General features: G+C 42.6%; 1 protein-coding gene across 8 annotated transcripts in view; it reads right to left on the bottom strand.

Annotated features, from left to right (window-relative positions):
• LOC106091938 (dynein heavy chain, cytoplasmic) overlaps nucleotides 1-20,378 on the bottom strand; it is a 59,255-nt gene that overhangs the window by 6,496 nt on the left and 32,381 nt on the right. For 2 of the 8 annotated variants that reach the window (XM_059370640.1, XM_059370664.1), the window contains 8 exons: nucleotides 19,319-20,371; nucleotides 17,132-17,158; nucleotides 16,121-16,902; nucleotides 15,689-16,062; nucleotides 14,244-15,627; nucleotides 9,002-9,726; nucleotides 8,676-8,871; nucleotides 1,634-1,751 (listed from right to left, as the gene is read on the bottom strand). In XM_059370640.1, coding sequence (XP_059226623.1) covers nucleotides 1,634-1,751; nucleotides 8,676-8,871; nucleotides 9,002-9,726; nucleotides 14,244-15,627; nucleotides 15,689-16,062; nucleotides 16,121-16,902; nucleotides 17,132-17,158; nucleotides 19,319-20,371 — 4,659 coding nt within the window. Of the gene's footprint in view, nucleotides 1-1,633; nucleotides 1,752-2,614; nucleotides 2,814-8,675; nucleotides 8,872-9,001; nucleotides 9,727-14,243; nucleotides 15,628-15,688; nucleotides 16,063-16,120; nucleotides 16,903-17,131; nucleotides 17,159-19,318; nucleotides 20,372-20,378 lie in introns of all 8 variants that reach the window. The other 6 variants (XM_059370639.1, XM_059370653.1, XM_059370643.1 and 3 more) reach the window with 3 other exon arrangements.

The raw sequence follows: 20,378 nt of genomic DNA, 5'->3' as shown, positions 1-20,378 counted from the left end.
CAAGAAGTCAAATTGGGAGATCGGTTTATATGGGAGCTATATGAGGTTATATACCAATTTGGACCGTATTTGACACAGTTGTTGGAAGTAATAAAAGAATACCAAGTGCAAAATTTCAACCAAATCGGACAAAATTGCGGCTTCCAGGGGCTCAAGAAGTCAAATCGAGAGATCGGTTTATATGGGATCTATATCAGGTTAAAGATCGATTGGGACCGTACTTGGCACAGTTGTTGAAAGTAATAAACGAACACCACATGCAAAATTTCAAATCGGACAAAAGTTACGGCTTCTAGGTGCTCAAGAAGTCAAATCGAGAGATCGTTTTATGTGGGAACTATATCTGGTATGGTTCGTTTGCCATCCCCAACGACCTACATCGATCAATCCCATGGCAGCCGGTTGTACGTACCGGATTGATCCGATGGACTTCTTCATCGGCAAGGGCTGCCGCCTCAGTGTATAACTCACTGCTACAACAACAACCTACATCGATGACTAGATTAGTACACCCCCTTCCTATGGTGGTGGGTATAATAATGAATTTGATATCCAATTGAAGAGCCATGTGTTTGGGAAGCCGCCCCACCCCAAAATACCTCCCTATTATATAAAAGTTATTTTGTGGTAGAAATTGATTGATTTTGGGGAAATTGATACTCATTTTCGGGACAAAGACCCTGGGCTCCACCCCACCATTAAACAGAACTTATTCTCCGATCATGCCATTATGAGGGGGCCATAAAAAATGTATTTAAAAGTAGAGCATGAATCTTATATTTACTTTAAGGGCCAAGTGTCTGGATGGCCAACCCACCCCCGAAATACCCTCTTAACCGGAAATATTTACCAATACGGTAAATAATAATAATAAAACTTCAAACATACCAATGAGTGCAGTCCGATTCAAGTTTTAAGCTCAATTATAAGGGGCCTCCTTTTTAAAGCCGAGTCCGAACGGCGTGCCGCAGTGCTACACCTCTTTGTAGAGAAGTTTTACATGGCATAGTACCTCACAAATGTTGCCAGCATTAGGAGGGGCAAATCACCGTTGAAAATTTTTTTTGATGCTCTCGCCAGGATTCGAACCCAGGCGTTCAGCGTCATAGGCGGACATGCTAACCTCTGCGCTACAGTGGCCTCCTGAATCAATTATAAGGGACCTTCTTTTATAGCCGAGTCCGAACGGCGTGCCGCAGTGCAACACCTCTTTGGGTAGAATTTTTTACATGACCATGTATGGCATGATGCCTCGCAAATGTCACCATGGCATAAAGATGGGATAAACACCGCTTTAAATTTTGTCCGATGTTCTCGCTAGGATTCGAACGCAGACGTTCAGCGTCATAGGCGGACATAGTCTACAGCGGCAAGAATTCGATATCCACATTCAGCCCGAAGTGTCCCCACCCTTAAAAGATAATAGAGAGTGAGAGAAGGCTCAGCGAAGCGGGCCCGGTTCGGCTAGTAGTTTATATAAAACCACAAAAGATAAAATTTGCCATTGACGCCAACTGCTGTCGATGTTCGCCTTTGACAACCGGATTAAGGGTGAATATAAATATCATGAAATCGAATCTCTTCCCAATCCCGTTATATGAAGCAATTATGAGATTTTTTCATTGAAACTTACCTGAGCGATAGCCCATTTGACCATAGGACCACAAGCCAATGAGGCACGATTTACTTTCTCGAAGTTGTAATCAGGATTGCTCAAATACTTGGATTTCATTTTTTCACGAACTTCATCGCTATATGAATGAAGCAAGGTGTAAGAAAGAAAATTAAAATATTAGCCAAATAAATAAATCATATGGAATCTTTATAATGAAAATCATGCAAAGTGATGGAAATGCGAAAAAGCGGTAAAGCAACATAAACCAAAGCCATACAAAGATATAACCAAAAAAAAAAACATAATTCCAACACAAACTCCCCGAGTTCCGCAATCGCAGACAAGCTTTATTCACCAATTCCTCTTGCAGATAATTTTTCAACATTTTACAATTTTTATATTTGTTTGCCATTGCGTTTGCGGTAACCACGAGGATTACCCTATACCACATAATAAACTTTAAAATCAAACAATAATTAACAGGGTTAATAAACAAACAAAAAAACAAAACATTAAAACACAACTATGGTTAGTAGTGAAACTAGGACTTAAACATTCCGTAAATAATAAAAAAATAATTCAAACAGTCTGTTTCCAGAATACGAATTCTAGACAAATGGTGTATTTCGATTGATTGATTGGTGGTGCCTTCTTATGTGATTTTGTGCCTAAATATATTCTTTAGGTGGTAATTTTTCTTTCAAACCGTTTTCTGGAAACTGACTTCAAAATGTTCTACGAAAAAAAAACCAATTGAAAAGCAAAAAAAAAATTGTTCTACTCGTTTTACGAGGCATAAAAGAGATACAATACAGTAACAAAACAACTCGAAACGATACGTGATGCTTTTCATTCATCATCATACCCCAACAATTAAAAAAAAAAAAACAGAAGAAAAACACAAAAAAATTATAACGAAATTGAAAAAAAAGAAACAACAACAATAACTCTCTCAAAATAGGAACAATTTTTGAATATTACAAAACATCTCATGCTTACGTTATCATCTCTGTACTGAAGTTAGATACAATTGAATTTATGAAATTTTCCCGCATTATAACGGCACGAATCGATTTCCAATCGGTTGCATTCTCTCCCAGTAGCAAACAGATCGATTCAAGGGCCAATTTCACCACCGATGGTGGATTTGCCATTGTTCTCACCTCAACAAGTTGTTGTTTGCGTATAGATTTTACAGCTACAGATCAGATTTTGGGAGTTGCATCGGGTATAGTTGTAAGTAATAAATGTTATAATAAGAGATGTTAGTTCAATGTTGTTATTGCTATTTTTGTTGCTTATCATAAATACATACACACACATGTATAGTATTTACACAATGTCGGTTAACCTTAAAATTAATTAAATTAGTTATTTACTAAAGTACTAAAACTATTAGTTTAATATCTAGTAACATTCTTGAATCTTAAGGTTTCCTAAGTGTAGATTTATCATAACAGCATGTTAGGTTAGGTAAGAGTGGTAGTCCTTAACGGACTCACTTAGACAATTTTAAGTCCATTGTGATATCACAGCAGCGACAGACCAAGACTTCTGGTAGGAATCGAACCCATGACCCCTGCACTGGAAATAAAAGCACGCTACCAACTCGGCTACCGGGGCGCCCTAACAACATTTTATCCATTTTGAAGGTAAATTACATTCTCCCTTTGATCTGAAGGTTTTGCCTCGTTGCTATCGCATGATTACTGTAGGTGATGACAGCCTAGTACTGAGATCGACTATTCATAGAAACAAGTGAAAAATGGACTATGAAACAAGTAAATACACTTTAACAGAGGCCGCGGTGAACCTTTTCAAGTGGCAAGATAACACTGGCGTTACCTATTAGTTTATTGAATAGTTTACCAACGTAACGTCTTATAAGTTATGAACATGATTTTTTGTTTCGTACCTCTTTTGGTACCTTATTGTTTTTAAATATCCAAAAACTCTTTTTGCATCCCAATTTAGGTTGCCATAGTGTATCTAAATTCCAAAATTCAAAGCTCTAGGTCAATTAACAAACAAGGTACCAAAAAACTACCAATTGTGGTTCTAAACGTACTATTTTTCCCACTTCCGGTACTATTTTGAGAAAATTTTTGTCACCAAATCTTATTTTTTCGGAAAATCATAATTCTAGCCCGTTCACGCTGGGTCAACAACATTTCGCACTTATCACAAAACCCCGTCTTATCACAACTCAAGACCCACATTCGTGCCATATTTCATGACTCTAGCTTTAGCCGTTTGGGCTGGAAGTGGATCAGTCAGTTCAATCAGCCAATCACGCGTTTTTATAAATATACATAAAATTTCATCAAGGTCGGACAACTGAATCGAGGGTCAGGCGTAATGAGTTAAAATTTTGTCTTTGAAAATATTTATTGAAATTTGTGTATAGAAAAAAAAAGTCTTAAAAAATATCTATATTCTGGATGGTGTTTCAGAATTTGATTTTATACCCACCACCTAGGAGGGTACATACTTATCTACAATAGTTATTTCGTTTGCAACACTTCAAAATACCAATTTGCGGTTCTATAAAATATTTATATTCTGGATCGTCTTGGCATTTTACCCAAATAGATCCATTAATAGATATACAACTAATAAATTTCCCATGAACATTCCATTAAGGATCAAGGGACACTTTTCTCATATCAATGAGTGCAGTCCGATTAAAGTAAAGTTCAGTGATGCCGATTTCGAGCGTGCCGCATTGCGACACCAGTTGGTAGAGAAGTTTTAACATAGAAGAAATGTAGCCAGCATTAGTAAGGAGATTGCCAGGGAGATTCGCAATATTGGGAAAGAGGTCCGCAGACTTTTTAACAGAGCACGTCGTAAAAAAGCGGAAGTTTATTGGGATGTGTATTACACACGGCTCAAGGAATACAATAAGATTGCCAGAGCGGCAAAACGAGCGTCCTGGAAGCTTTTCTGGGAACAGTTCGATAGCGTTAATGACGCCGCCAAGATAAAAAAGTTTCTCTCCAAAACCCATGTCCAAACTGAAACTTTAGCAGACGACATGGGAATGAGAGCAGAGAAAACGGAGGACATGTTGAGGCTTTTGATGAAAACCCATTTTCCACAGGATACGACGGGACTCATGGAGACACCGGAATCATGGAATAATGACGTTGATCCAAGGTTTATAATTACGCAATTTTTGGTAAAGCAATCCTTGAGGAGCTTCAAACCATTTAAGTCACCCGGACCTGATGGAATATTTACGGCGTTACTACAGAAAGACTATCTGGCGCCTCATGTGGCCAAAATTTTCACAGCGTGCCTAGGACTTGCATATACCCCGAAAGCCTGGCAGGAGGCAAGGATGGGGTGGATCCAGAGGGATCTGTGTACGAATCGAGTGGGTGTGGATGGGCAGGTGGCCCTGGTTACAATCGGAAAATACATATTGCACGTCGATCCTTGCTCTGTAGGAGTTGAGGCGGCTGCATCTGCCGGAAAGTAATTGAGCGAGACCTACTCTGGTTTGCGGGAGGAGGTCAATTTATTCAGGTGCTATGGAAGGCGGTCGTTCTCCAAAGACTACATTCACCTGGTAGCTATTTACCGCATCTGCTACCGTGGCTATTGCTTCGATGCTTCGCGAGGCAACTTAGCAAAGACCACAGTAAAAGGGTCTATGTTATGGTGGACCTCCGGGACCCACGAGTTTTCTTGGGACCACCAAAAAAATTGTTCCTTCCACGTCCGCTAGACAAGGTACCGCGGTTTCTCTCGACCTTGCAATAACTGACTTGCGAAGAAAAGTGTTACTTGTCTTATATTGATGTTGTTGTTGTTGTAGCAGTGTGTTATACACTGAGGTGGCAGCCCTTGCGGATGAAGAACTCCATCGGGTCAATCCGGTGCGTACAACCGGCTGCCTTGGAATTGGTCCTAAATTAATGATCAGGAGACGCTGAACAGGTAGAGAAGAACCTACTAGAAATGGAGATTCGGACTTTTTCTGATGACAATCTTGATGTTATTATTATCCCAGCTCCCTATTCGGTAAAGTCAGGACTTAATAATCAGGCAAAGCGGAAAATCGTTGGGAATCACGAATGAGATCGCCATCTCTAAAGGGATTAACAACTCAACGAGGGCTACCGGGCCATTGGACGCTGTAAGAGGCCACCTGCATTATAAGAAAACGTCAAAACCGCAGGGAGGCGAGGAATGCATATTAACGGACTTGCATTTATACCTACAAATATTTGGGAAAAGGACCCATTCGAGTATGGTTCCTCGCGACATGAGTGCATACCCGGCTGATATAAAGCGACGAACAAAAGCGGAATTTGTTGCTGTAACACTTGGAGCAATGTAACTGTTACGGTAACCCCAACGATCTTCTGTTTTATTGTAATAATCTGGCAACTTCATGGCAGCGCTGCTGGCTCAACAGTTTTTGTATTTCTGCACACACGCTGAGTCAAGTTGTAACCGTCAACCAATACGCATCTCTTAAAGAAAATTTCATCATACTTGCCTAATTACCTTTTATTTTTCATTAATATCATTTAAAGTATTGTTTAAATAAATAAATTGATTGTTATGTTTTAAACATCGACTTTCTATTGATCGACCATCTCGTAAGAACATAACAGTAATTTAGGTACCGGTGCAGGCAGGCAAGCTGTGGTTTACTGTTAGGTCACTCTCAAGCTCCGGAAGAACAGATGACAGGACTCTGTCACCTTTGGCGACGAAACTGTACCTGACTGGAAGAGATGCGCCATGTTGTTCAATCGTCAATTTATTGAGCATTGAGCAAGAGTGACAAGGCAAGGAGGAGAGCGATTCGTTGTATCCGTGATCTCCGAGCCGATGGACAATTTGCCATGAAAATCTCATCCCTTGCGCCTGGTCATCTAAGGCATTGAGCCCCTACGGAATTTTTACACTGATGATGAAGAATCTGGATTTTCCCGGAGTCGAGTACCTTACAACTGTCCTCAACCTGTCTATGAGAACCCTTATAGCACTGAAGACTGCGAAAGAAACCTTGCTCGGGTCCATATCGTCGTACAGATCATTACCCCTACTCTGACCAGTAACCAAATGGCATGGGAGACTACTTCCAAGCCTCGCTGGAGAATTTCCATTCGCCGAGCATCAGCATGGATTTCGAAGACTGCACAGCACAACTGCATTGCATGACATCAGCGTACTCATTTGTCGTGGCTTCAATCAGCTCCCGTCATGTCATAGGACTGGATCTGTCGAAAACATTCGATACGTTCAACCATTCCAAACTATTTGAAGACATTGCCGACATGTCCCTCCAGCCAGGCCAGAAACGCCGAGTCACGAATTATCTATGTGGTCGCCAGTTGTTTGTGGGCTTCAGAGATAAGAAGTCAAAATCACGTAGAGTGAAACAGGGAGTTCCCTAAGGCGGGGTGATATCTCCGACACTCTACCTATCCTCTATTCGGACGATTGTAAGATCATCAAGCATCAATGCTCACAGCCCCCTCTTTTGTGATCATCTATCATTCGTTGCCCTGGTCCTGAAAACTTTGCTTTCATATCGCTAGGGGCATACCCACAGATTCCAGTATCCCTGGAATGTGTAGGGTAGTTCCTAGTCTCTCAAGCTCGTCCGCTTTACAATTCTCTGGGATATCTCTGTGACCCGGCACCCAGTACAGGTGAATTTTGAGCTGTTCAGCCATCTCGTTCAGAAATTCGTTCTCCAGGGATTGATTTGCGGCCTGGCTGTCTGAGAAGATATTTATGCCAATCATCGTAATCACATGTCCAGTGGCATTAGATGTAGAATTAAATTCAGTGCATCAAATGGTGTAGTCCTGAGTGCGGCTGTGGTCCACAAACAAGCCATCCTTTGAATCCGGTTGACTATTGAGCAGTAGGTGGACGTTTGAAGCGCCGTCCACCAGACCACAACACCATATAGCATTATAGGTCTGACAACTGCAGTATATACCCAATGCTGGACACGCGGTCTAAATCCTCAACTTTTGCCAATGGCTCTCTTGCAGGTGTATAGGGAAAGAGTTGCCTTTATTGCCCTTTCCAAAATATGTTGGATTTGAAGTTCAATTTCCTGTCCAGCAAAACACCCAGGTATTTTGTGCTTTCTGTAAATGGAACATTCTCTCCTTCCAAGAAGACAGGTTCCACGGTAGACAACTTGTATCTCCTGTCTAGCACGGATTTATACCTAGATCACTTTCGATAGTCCACTTCGCTGTTGCTCGTAGAGTGGTGGGAAATTTTTCTCTAACCACAATTGGCACGTCATCAGCATACGCGATAATAAGGGTACTCATAAAAATTGGAAACCCCTTTATAATATAATAAAGTACAGCATTTCCCACAAACTACAATAGATATTCTTGCAACTTATTGGAGAAAAAAAAAAAAACGTACTAAAGCTTACATAATAAAATAGACAATAACATAGATACGCTAAATATGTATAAATTAAAGAGTTTAGTGCACTGCATTTTGCATTGGCGCGCTTGGGGCGGGGGGCAAGGATGTGTTTCATTAACAGGTGGTAGGTGGTGGTAGTAGAAGACGCTATACATTTACATAGGACATGACTATCACAAATGCTAATGGCGTATTAAAACTTTCTAAAATAAAGTGCTTCAATTTTGAGATAATCATCAATCAAATTAGCAAAAGAGAAATAATATTTACAGCCTGGCCAAACAAAATAAATTTTTTTCTATATATATATATATATATATATGTGTGTGTGAGTATACTCGTTCACAGTGAATCTGTTCTCATAATAAAATAATCGATTAGACGTTAGACGTTAAATTTTGAGAAGGCATAAAATTAGCAAATTGATATGAATATCGCAATTAATGAATTAGAGTAGTAGAAAGAGGGCGTTTAAAACGCTTTATATTAATTTGGGGGTTTATTTTATGAGTAGCAGAGTGGTGTTGTGTGTGTGTGAGAGAGAGAGGTATTAGGACATGAGCAACATGGATATATATAAGATTCATATATGGCATATATATATGTATGTATGTAAGTTATTATAAAGGGGCCGTACGTGATGTTTTCGGTTTGGAAATTGACAATGGACGAGATAAAGGTTTCTCTAACAATAACGCCTCGCATGGTCTTCCAGTCGGGTGCACTCTCATTGAGTAACTCGCACACCGATTCCAAGGCTAATTTTACGGGTGGCGGTGGATTTGCCATGGTACGTATTTCAGCCAATTGTTTCTTTTTAATGCCGCTAACAGCTAAAGATTTATGCATTAAAAATTAAACTTATTAAACTTATCTCTGATCTTAGAAAACTAACTTAGACTGGCTCTATTATAATTATTGCCAAACAATGAGTGGGTGGAGTGTTGAAAGCTGAAAACCTACCTTGTTGTGCGTCAATAACAGCTGGCTCTACTTGAGCCAAATCGGCCATGACATATTTACGTTTCTCCTCCACCTTTATGGTTTGCTCGGCCAATTTGTTTTGCAATTCTTGGGATTGTTTCTTCTTGTTTTCGGCCTCCTGTTGATCCTTGAACATTTGTTTCAATTTGGCATTGGCAGCCTCATTCTTGGCCTGCAATTCTTGTTTCTTAACAGCCAAGGATTTTTGCATTTCCTCCACCTGTTCCACGGTTTCGGCAATCTTATTCAAGCCAACATTTAAATGTAATTGTTGTTCTTCCAAATCACTGCGTTTTTCATTGTACAGTTTAACGAAATGATGTATAAAGTCCAAGTAATGACGTGGTGTAACAGCCATGGTGCGTCCACCACGTTTGGCCAAACGAGCATTGGCCTGGTGCAGCGTTTGATGAACATAGACACAGCTGTTGATAACCGCATCGCGATGTGTTGGTTGAGCTGGTACCAAATGGCAAACCGAGGGGAAGAAATCGGGAGAAGTCCAACTTGGTTTCTCCAAATCGACTCTTGTGGTAAATTCTTTGCCCACCTGGAAGAGGGCAGAATCGGACCAATCACCAAACCAATTGAGTACACAACGATTGAATAAGGCTGGCGAAGTGGCAGCACGATCTTTAAGACCATCGGTAGAGGGATTCATGGTGAAGACAACGTGCAAGTTGCGCATAACCTGTTGAGTGAACCTGGAAGGCAAGAAAGGTATCATAAGAACAATAAAACACAATTTTTTCATTTTTTCAATCCCATGGCAGCCGGTTGTACGTACCGGATTGACCCGATGGAATATTCATCGGCAAGGGCTGCCGCCTCAGTGTACGTGTTCGTCTTTTTTCGTCATGGGAGAGGCACATCCCGGAGTGCCTTCTCCGTATGCTTTTGGTCCGTGCCGGGATTGAAAAGAACCCCGGACCCTGGTTCTGTTCCGTTTGCCAGAACCGCCTTCATCATCGGTCAGTGTCGGTGAGGTGTAACAGGTGCTTGGAGTGGGTACATTTCCGTTCTTGCTCTGGCCTAACTTCGCTACGGGAGTATAGTCATACTGGCTATGTCGCTAGGTGCTGTGCGAACACAGCCAGCAGTGGGTCACAAGCGTCGCCGTCGTCGCCTTCGGCGTCCTCGTCGTCGGACTATGTGACCCCCCCGACCTCTCCCGTACGGCAATTTATGCAAAGACAGCACCCTAGCCCTACTATTGCCAGGCCAGTGTCGGGAAATGTATCGTTCCTGCAGTTAAACTGCAATGGACTGCGAGGCAAGATTGATGAGATTGTGGATTTTATGAGTCGGAAGAGCATATCGGTCGCAGCGATCCAGGAGACAAAGCTGACTAACACCTGCAGCTTGCACAGTTGTCACGGCTACAATGTGCTACGTAAGGATCGCTCAAGGAATGGAGGTGGGGGATTGGCCTTCGTTATACACCATTCCGTGCAGTATAGACCTATCTCGCCTGCGCTTGACGCTAGTGACCCATACATGGAATGTATGGGGGTAGCAGTCAAGTCTGGTACTGCCGAGATAGAGATATACAACGTGTATATACCGCCGGTTGGCAGCTGTGTCCCGATTAATGGCCAGGCCTACAGCCCCGACATAAGTGGGTTGCTATCTGGCCATAGTCGTCTGGTTCTGGGGGATTTCAATGCACATCACTCGTCATGGCATTCTCCCCTAGGCAACGACCAGCGTGGCATAGCTTTGGCAGAGCAGATAGATAGCTCCACGTTTTGCACGGTGAATGAGGATGCCCCCACTAGGATTACGAGGAGGTGCAGCAGCTCGCCAGACATCTCAATCGCATCCCCTGATCTCCTGAGTGACGTATCCTGGCAAGCCGTCATCTCTTTGGGGTCAGACCACCTCCCCATAATCCTCACCATCGACCGACCACCCGACTTCATAACCTCTGAGCGCCGAACGTTCATCAACTATAAGAAGGCCAATTGGACTGGCTTCAGAGAGTATACCAATCGCCGCTTCAATGAACTGCCACCCCCCTCTGATGTGCTTGTGGCCGAGAGGAAATTCCGAGACATCATCAACGCAGCAGCCGCTCGCTTTATACCAGCCGGTCGAATACCGCAAGTGCGACCCAATTTCCCGGCGCAAGCAGTGGTACTCGCAGACGAGCGTGATGGGATTCGTGCTATGGACCCCGCTAACCCCAGAATCAGCGAGCTGAATCTGGAAATAAACAGGGTAGTCAACGAACATAAGCGGAATTTGTGGCTGGAACACTTGGAGCAATGTAACTTAGGCACCGGTGCAGGCAAATTGTGGGCCACTGTTAAGTCTCTCTCGAACCCCGGTAGACGGGACGACAGGACCTCAGTCACTTTTGGCGAGTTAACCGTGACTGATCCGAAGAGATGCGCCAGGTTGTTCAACCGTCAATTTATCGTGCATCCCGAGAGAGACAGGGCAAGGAGGAGAGCCATTCGCCGTATTCGTGGTCTCCGAGCCGATGAACAGCCATCACAATTTACCGTGGGCGAAGTTACAAATGTCATCCGTGGCGCCAAATCTTCCAAGGCGTTGGGCCCCGACGGAATCTCTACATTGATGCTGAAGAATCTGGATTTACCTGGAGTTGAGTACCTTACCACTGTCCTTAACCTGTCATTGAACACTCTTATAGTTCCCGATGTCTGGAAAATGGGCAGAGTGATCCCGCTACTGAAGCCTGGTAAAGACCCGAGTTTGGGGGAGTCGTACAGACCGATCTCCCTTCTCTCACCAGTGGCTAAGACGCTTGAGGCATTACTCCTCCCGAGCCTCGTAGGAGAATTTCCATTCGCCGAGCATCAACACGGATTTCGGAGACTGCACAGCACAACAACAGCTTTGCATGCCATCACCACACACATTTGCCGTGGCTTCAATCAACCCAGGCCATGTGATAGGACGGTCCTCGTGGCATTGGACCTATCGAAGGCATTCGACACGGTCAGCCATGCCAAATTATTTGAGGACATCGCCAACACGTCCCTCCAGCCAGGCCTTAAACGTTGGGTCGCGAATTATCTGTGTGGCCGCCAGTCATTTGTGGAATTTAGGGATAAGAAGTCAAAACACCGTAGAGTGAAACAGGGAGTTCCCCAAGGCGGGGTGATATCTCCGGCTCTGTTTAACCTCTACCTTTCCTCCATCCCACCTCCTCCAGACGGCATAGAGATCGTATCATATGCGGACGACTGTACGATCTTGGCATCAGGCCCCCCACCCATTGATGACATCTGCGATAGGCTGAACGTCTACCTCAACGAGCTTGCCTCATATTTCGCTGCAAGAAATCTGAAGATATCCGCCACCAAATCTTCAGCCACACTGTTCACTACAAATACGCGTGAGGTGAATTCTGAGCTGACTGTGATGGTCGATGGAGAATTGATTCCGACCATCAAGTGTCCCAAAATACTTGGCGTCACATTTGACAGCTCCTACACCTTCTCCCCACATGCCACAGCAATCTGCAATAAAGTCAAAAGTAGAAACAAGGTCCTCAAGTCACTCGCCGGCAGCACTTGGGGTGCAGACAAAGAAACCTTGTTGACCACGTACAAAGCAATTGGCCGGTCTGTGGTAAGTTATGCAGCGCCAGTGTGGTCACGTCAGCTTTGTGACACGCAGTGGAATAATATTCAGATCTGTCAGAATGCCGCCCTCCGAACTGCGACGGGCTGCCTCCTTAGTTCTCATGTGGACCACCTCCACCAGGAGACAAAGATCCTACCAGTGCGAAGACATAACTACATGCTGTCTAAGCAATACCTTTTGGGCTGTTATCGCAGAAATCATCCAAATCATCATCTTGTGGATAGATACCCACCGCCCAGAAGCCTTAAGGTAGATCTACACGATCTAGAGCGTGAGGTCCAGCGCTACAAGAGAGAACCTCTAGATCAAGCGGCATATCAAGCGGGTCTGAACAACATTCATGCAGACACGGTAGCAGACGCGTTAACTGGCTACCGGGTGAATGTAGTCCTTGGAGTACGACCGCCACCCATTGCACCCGAAGAAATCGACCTCCCCCGGCAAACCAGAGTGATTCTGGCTCAATTACGTTCCGGCAGATGCAGCCGCCTCAATTCCCACAGAGCTAGGATTGATGCCGACGTGCAAGATGTATGTCCCGACTGTAACCAGGGACCGCACGATACACGTCACCTGTTTAACTGCCCGGCCAGACCCACTCGACTCAGACCCAGATCCCTGTGGACGCACCCCATCTTAGTCGCGGAGTTCCTGGGTCTTGACACTCAACAGAATCAAGCAGACGAAAGATAGTACACAATAAACTGCTACAACAACAACAACAACAATTTTTTCATGATTTCTCAAACATCTTTCAGCTTTAGATCATATTCAATGAATAGCATAGCAAAGAACTTATGAAAGTGGAACAAAAGCGTATTATTATTCAAAACACTTTGACTGGCTTGATGGATCATGACTTCTGATACGCCATGTAGAGTTAGAGGACTTAGTGAGCCCTGTTACAAAACACAAGATACATGGCTTATCAGAAATCATGATCCACCAAGCCAGTCAAAGTGTTTTAAATAATAACACACACTTACTCAACTTTGATAAGTTCTTTGCTATGCTTTTCTTTGAATAGAAAGCATTGAATATGATCTCGAGCTGGAAAATGTTCGAAAAATCAGGAAAAGATTTTAAAGATCAAAAATTTTTCAAACATCTTCCAGCTCTAAATCATATTCAATGCTTTCTATACCAAGAATACAAAAGCAAAGCAAAGAACTTATCAAAGTTGAGCAACTTTGTGCTATTATTCAAAACACTTTGACTGGCTTGGTGCATTATGATTTCTGATACGCCATGTAGAGTTAGAGAACTTAGTGAGCCCTGTTACAAAACACAAGCGTGCTCTACACTGCACTCAATAGTCCTTGGGTATGTAGGGCATCTCAATCAATTTGACAAAGCTGTTGATAAAGATACATGGCTTATCAGAAATCATGATCCACCAAGCCAGCCAAAGTGTCTGAATTATAACACACACTTGCTCAACTTTGATAAATTCTTTGCTATGATTTTCCTTGAATAGAAAGCATTGAATATGATCTCGAGCTGTTTGAAAAATCACGAACAGATTTTATAGATGAAAATAAAAGAGCGCAAACAGACGAAAAAACACAATTTTTTTTGCAAAGCAATTGATTATGTCACTCACCATTTGTATAATTCATCACTTGAATCTAACATCAAGCCTTCGCGCTGCGCACCTTCCTTACACTGAGTCATCAATGTTGTGTATTCATCGCCCTCGAAAAGACCAGGCACTTCACCGTTGGCCAACAATGTGTTCATGCGTTCCAAGAATCCCGAATCCAATACATTGGATTCGTCCAAAATGAAAGCAATCTTTTCATCTCTGCAGCCCGAGCGACGTAACACCGAACGCAAATCCTCATCGAAATCTTCTCCAGTGTATTTATTGTGTACCTTGATTTGGAAAATGGACAAGCCATTCATCCAAGCAACAAAACGCGATAACGTCGTCTTGCCAGCACCGGAAACACCAATAAGCAATAAATGGCCTTGGGGTTGCCGGAAGATACGATCAATGCGCAACACATGTTCCAAAACTTCATCGAACAACACCAGGGGTACATCTAATTCTTCTTCGTAGAAGACCTTTAGACGAGCACGAACATAATCGCGTAGTTCTTCGCGATTAACCGGCATGTAGTCCTTCGATAACCAATTACTGTAAAGTATGGGACGAGCCAAGGCTTCCTCAGAATTAATACCAGGGAAGTGTTTCAAAGCAACCAAATCGATGTTTTCATTGGTCCATCTGCGTTCGGAATCGTCAACTAGACGATCTTGGAAGAGACGCAAAGCTTCATGGGCCCAAATGCGTACCAAGCCTTCAACGGGCAGAGAATCCAAAGGCCTAATAGCCTCGCAGATACCACGAACCCAACGAGTCATTTCGCGAGGCGAGTAGACATAATGCGGCTGCATATCTTGGGTGAAACGATCTTGAGAAGCCAAATAAAATTCAACCATGGCATTGGTCAATGGCTCAGCATAACCTCGTAGTGTAGGCATCAAACGTAACATGGCACGAGAGAAGGTGCCATAAATCTGTTTCAATGAAGTCTCGCCAGGATAATCCACATAGATAATGGGTACATGACGCAAGAAACGATGTGACAAAGGTTTACGTCCCGGATCTGTGGGAGGATTACAGGCTCCCACAAATTGTATGCGTTCCAAAGATACCCAAGCCTGATCGCTGGCACGATAGAAACCTTTGTGCTCAACTAATTGTCTCAAGAAGGAAATTACACGCTGTGTTCCATAGGAGTCCATATCGGGTAAATTGATTTCATCGCAGAACAAGACTAACCATTTGCCAATCTGTACTGGTGAGAGAACAACGCCATTGGGTGTTTTGCGATATTCGCAGTAATGATCGAAAGTCTTAAGCAATAGCTCGGGAGTGGTGGCCGAGGAGAAATTCAAGCCAACAACTTCCATATCGGGCAAAGCTCGAAGGGCAGAGAACAAAGTCATGGTTTTACCAGAACCAGGAGGACCACATAAGACTGGAAATTTACATAAAAAAATTAATAACATGATTATTTTCTATTATTACCAACAACTTACCCAAAGGTTTGTGCTCAGCCAACCAGGTGTAAAGCAAGGACTCATGTCTTACTGTATCCAAAGTGGGCACCACAATATCGGGTGAAGCCACTTTGTGAGTTTCCACTTCAATAACGGGCACTTTGTTGGACCAGGGTACCCATTCTCCATTCATGCTGACTTCGTAATCTATAATGGGTACTCCGGCGGCGCCAGGCAAGGGAACAGTGGTGACACTGCGTACAAAATCACCCAAATCGGTGCGCACCTTCAGCTTGGCATCACCGGCAAAGGACCATAGTACAGAATAAATCAAAGATTTTGTTATATACTGCTCCAATTGATCATTGGAGAAGGGGAAATCAGGATGAGTTGAATTATAATTTAAAATATTTCTGAAATGAAAAGGCTTGGGTGAAAGAAAAGCAAATTTGGTTCTCGAAAGTTACCAACCTGGCGGCTTGATTCAACATGGAGAACAAAGAACTCAAAGCCCTCAAACGCGTAAAGTCCATAATGTGCTCTTGCTCACTGGCAGCATACTCCAAGCTGCGCACCACAATACCATCGGCTGAGAAGAAGGGCTGCAACAACATGGCAATATCCCTTTGAACTTGCAGCGAAGGCGATACCTCATCTTCCTTGTCCTTGGCCGGCTTGGCAATACCAACAAAATCGTCATCGGTATCCTCCAGAGGAATCGAGCGCAAACGCAACAAATAGTTCTCAAAGATCATTTCCGTGGATAGAACATCTTCGGAGAACCACACCATACCGCAACGTGATACTGTGGCCAATGTGGCATATTTCAAATCTTGTACTTCAAACATTATGCGAACATTGGGTGGCAAAGACAAACGTTCACCATTGGGCAAAGTCAAAAGTTTATTGTCATCCAAAACAGAATTCAAATTTTCAACCCATTCAGGATCCACATCACCATCAAAGATGATCCATTGACGTTTGTTTATTTCACCACGAACATTATCAATGATTTTACGCAAGACATGAGTGAAAAGACCGTCGGTCCATTCACGAGTATTGGGATCCAGAACACCATACAAAGCCTCCTTGGAGATGGCCTTGGGATCAATGACATGGGCCACACCTTCGGTGCCTTCGAAACGTTCCAAAGCCTTAAGTAGGGTACGCCAAGCTGTAGATTTACCAGAGCCCGAAGGACCAACCATCATCAAACCATGATTGAGGCGAGAAATTTGATACAGTTGCAATACCTACAGTGTGGGTGGGGGGGAGGTGAGTGAGTGGTAAAATGTAACAATTAGTAAACGTCAAGCTTTGAAAATACATCAAGAAAGGAAAACGACATGAAAAGCATATGGGAACAAGTTTAAATCCTTCGATTCCTCCTCAATCGATTCATCCAATCAAAGCCATTTAAACTTGCTCAATAGATTGGCTAATATGAGAGGGGGAGGAGAGATAGATTAAAAAATTTCTTACTTTATCAACCCAAGTTTCACCAAATCCCTTTTTTCATACATTTGTTTTATTTTCGTTTGTTCAAAAGATTTTTGTTAATTATTTACAGGTAGAGAAGATTCATTCATTGAGATTTGTGCAAGTTTTCGTTTTTTTTTTTTTTTTATTTTTTTTTTTCGTTAGTAATCGACACGAGAAATTTGCAATCAATAAGGAAGAAATTTAATAAAAATTTTTAAATATGTGTGAACAAAATTATTGTTAAATTGCATATGTGTATGTATGTATGTATATATATACTACAATCTATGGACGTGGATTTTTGAAAAAGTAAAGTTTGATAAAGGAATTAACATTTTTGCATTGGACAAAAGTTTTAACGGCTAGGTTAGGTTGAAAAGATGTGTGCAGATATTAATTTACCCCATGTCACTATGGAGATACACCTAAGCCGGTGATCGGCACTAACTACTAACAAGTGAAAGCGTGCTAAATTTGTTCCGGGAACCCACCGGTATATGTGGGAGCTGTATCAGGCTATAGACCGATTCGGGCCATATTTTATACGTTTGTTGAAGGTTATAGGAGAAGCCGTTGTACAAAGTTTCAGCCAAATCGGATAATAATTACGCCTTCTGGAGGCTCAAGAAGTCAAGATCCTAGATCGGTTTATATGGCAGCTATATCAGGTTATGCATTGATTTGAACCATTTTTGGCACAGTTATTAGAAGTCAAAACAAAACACGTCATGCGAAATTTCAGCCAAATCAGATAAGTATTGCATCCTCTAGTGGCTCAAGAAGTCAAGATTCAAGATCGGCTTTTATGGCAGCTATATCAGGTTATGGACCGATAAGAATTGCGCCCTCTAAACGCTCAAGAAGTCAAGACTCCCAGATCGGTTTATTTACAATCCCAACCGACCTACACTAGTAAGAAGTATTTGTGCAAAATTTCAAGCGGCTAGCTTACTCCTTCGAAAGTTAGCTTGCTTTTGACAGACAGACGGACGGAAAGGGCTAGATTGACTTTAAATGTCATTACGATCAAGAATATATTGGGTTGCCCAAAAAGTAATTGCGGATTTTTCATATAGTCGGCGTTGACAAATTTTTTCACAGCTTGTGACTCTGTAATTGCATTCTTTCTTCTGTCAGTTATCAGCTGTTACTTTTAGCGTGCTTTAGAAAAAAAGTGTAAAAAAGTATATTTGATTAAAGTTCATTCTAAGTTTTATTAAAAATGCATTTACTTTCTTTTAAAAAATCCGCAATTACTTTTTGGGCAACCCAATATATACTTTATGGGGTCTTAGACGAATATTTCGAGGAGGTACAAACAGAATGACGAAATTAGTATACCCCCATCTTATAAAAAAGTAACCTCGAAAGAACCTATGTGAAGAATTCCTTGCTATTGTGTTCCCATCTTAGTGCCGGAATCTGTTTCAGTTTTATCACTACAAGCAACCTGCACTTTCCCTATTGCCCTGGCGAATGGATGTACTTCAATTCCCTCCGTTGTATCTCGGATAGCTTTTTCGATCTTATTGTGAACTTAGCAATGTTCTCGTTCACTTCTGCTATAATCCCGCTGGCTGCAATGATTGTTTTATTGACATTGTCGTTGTCTGAGTCTAAATCGGAAACACCAGCTTTATTTAAAGGGTGGGGATGAACTGCGCATCTCTTTGGGTTATACGTCTCTTTTCTCATTTGTTATTCGCCGACTGGTTGTGAACTTGAAGCAGTACACTCGACTACATGTGCCTAGGCACAGAAACACCCTAGCTGTTGGGGCTATGGGAGTCCATTCTAAGCCTACTCCTTGTCTTTAGATCTGCCGCCTCACGAAAACAGACGCTGATCATCAACCGCCTAGAGGATAAAACTATTCTAGTTATCCTAGAGTAACGGTTTTGTCCAATTGGTACATTTAACGAGATGCAGAACTAGTCTTGAGGGCGGAATTAAAAACACGTCCGCTCCACGCAATCAATACTCAGTTATCATCGGCTAGGTTACAGTGGTTTATTCCACAGTAGCGACAGACCCGGTCATTGGTGGAAATCGAACCCACGCACTTTCCTTTAATGTACTATCACCTTCTATCGATTTCGAAAATTGAAATGTTGCTTCCTTTATCAAACTTCTTTTGTGCAGTATTTGGTTATCCAACCCAAATCCTTCCCAGAACATTTAACTTACCTTTTCCATCCAAGCAGCGCCTTGTTCATCACCTTCACCACAAACCAAATAATCCTCTTGACACACTTTACGAATCTCTTCCTTGAGACCCTTCATTTCGGCACGAGTATAGCCAACATTGGGGAAGACATCACTCAACAAAGAGAATAGCAGCGGTATATCTTCAGCCACCAATTTGGGTACCATGGTCTCACACACCGATTGTATGAGAATCTCCTGTTCTGGTAGATTTTCAGCTACTGACGCCTCGTCAATATTCTCCTCACCTCGTTGCTTTAGCGTTTCCTTGATCTTTTGGATACGATCACGCTTAACATTACCCGCCGAGATAAGTACCGACTTCAAAGCACGCAAACCGAAATCATAATGAGATTGGTTGGACAATTGCTCATCGCAAAGCTTGAAGAATGGTACAATTTTGCAAGCCAATTTTTCAGCAGAACGGAAGCCTTGCGAGAATAACATAACCTCAGCAATCAATTGGCGATCGGGTTTGGTCATGGCCAATGAACGGAAGAGTTTCTTTAAGTTATCGGGTAAATTGGAACGACCAGCGTAACCAGGATTCATGGTAATAAATATGGCCATATCGGTGGAAACGCGCACCTGTTTGCCCACCAATTCAACGGTAATGCTTTCCTTGTTACTGTCCATCTCATATTTAAGGGCTTCCTGTATGGTCTGAATTTGTTGCGAACAAGCTGAGAGCATGCGTTCCTCCAGACGATTGAATTCATCGAAGCAACCCCAGGCGCCTACTTGGCAGAGACCCACAAAGATACGACCCATGGCTTGGAAATCGAATGTTTCGTCACAGTTGAAGACCAATACAAAGCGACCCAACTGATTACCCAAAGCTTTGACGGATTCAGTTTTACCAGTACCGGCAGGACCAAAGGGAGAACCACCCAAACGTGATTCTAAAGCTTGGGTCATAGTCAAATAGCAACGATCGGTCAAAGGCGTTTGTACCAGGCGATCTTGGACTCCAAGATATTCGAAGCCATAAAAGAAGCGTGCATTGGCCATGTGTATGGTGAGTTGTTGAAGGACCTGGAAA

The sequence above is a fragment of the Stomoxys calcitrans genome, chromosome 1, assembly GCF_963082655.1.
Source record: "Stomoxys calcitrans chromosome 1, idStoCalc2.1, whole genome shotgun sequence".
Lineage (NCBI taxonomy): Eukaryota > Metazoa > Arthropoda > Insecta > Diptera > Muscidae > Stomoxys > Stomoxys calcitrans.
Note: the sequence above shows the minus strand (reverse complement) of the source record. Positions and strands in the feature narration are given on the sequence as shown.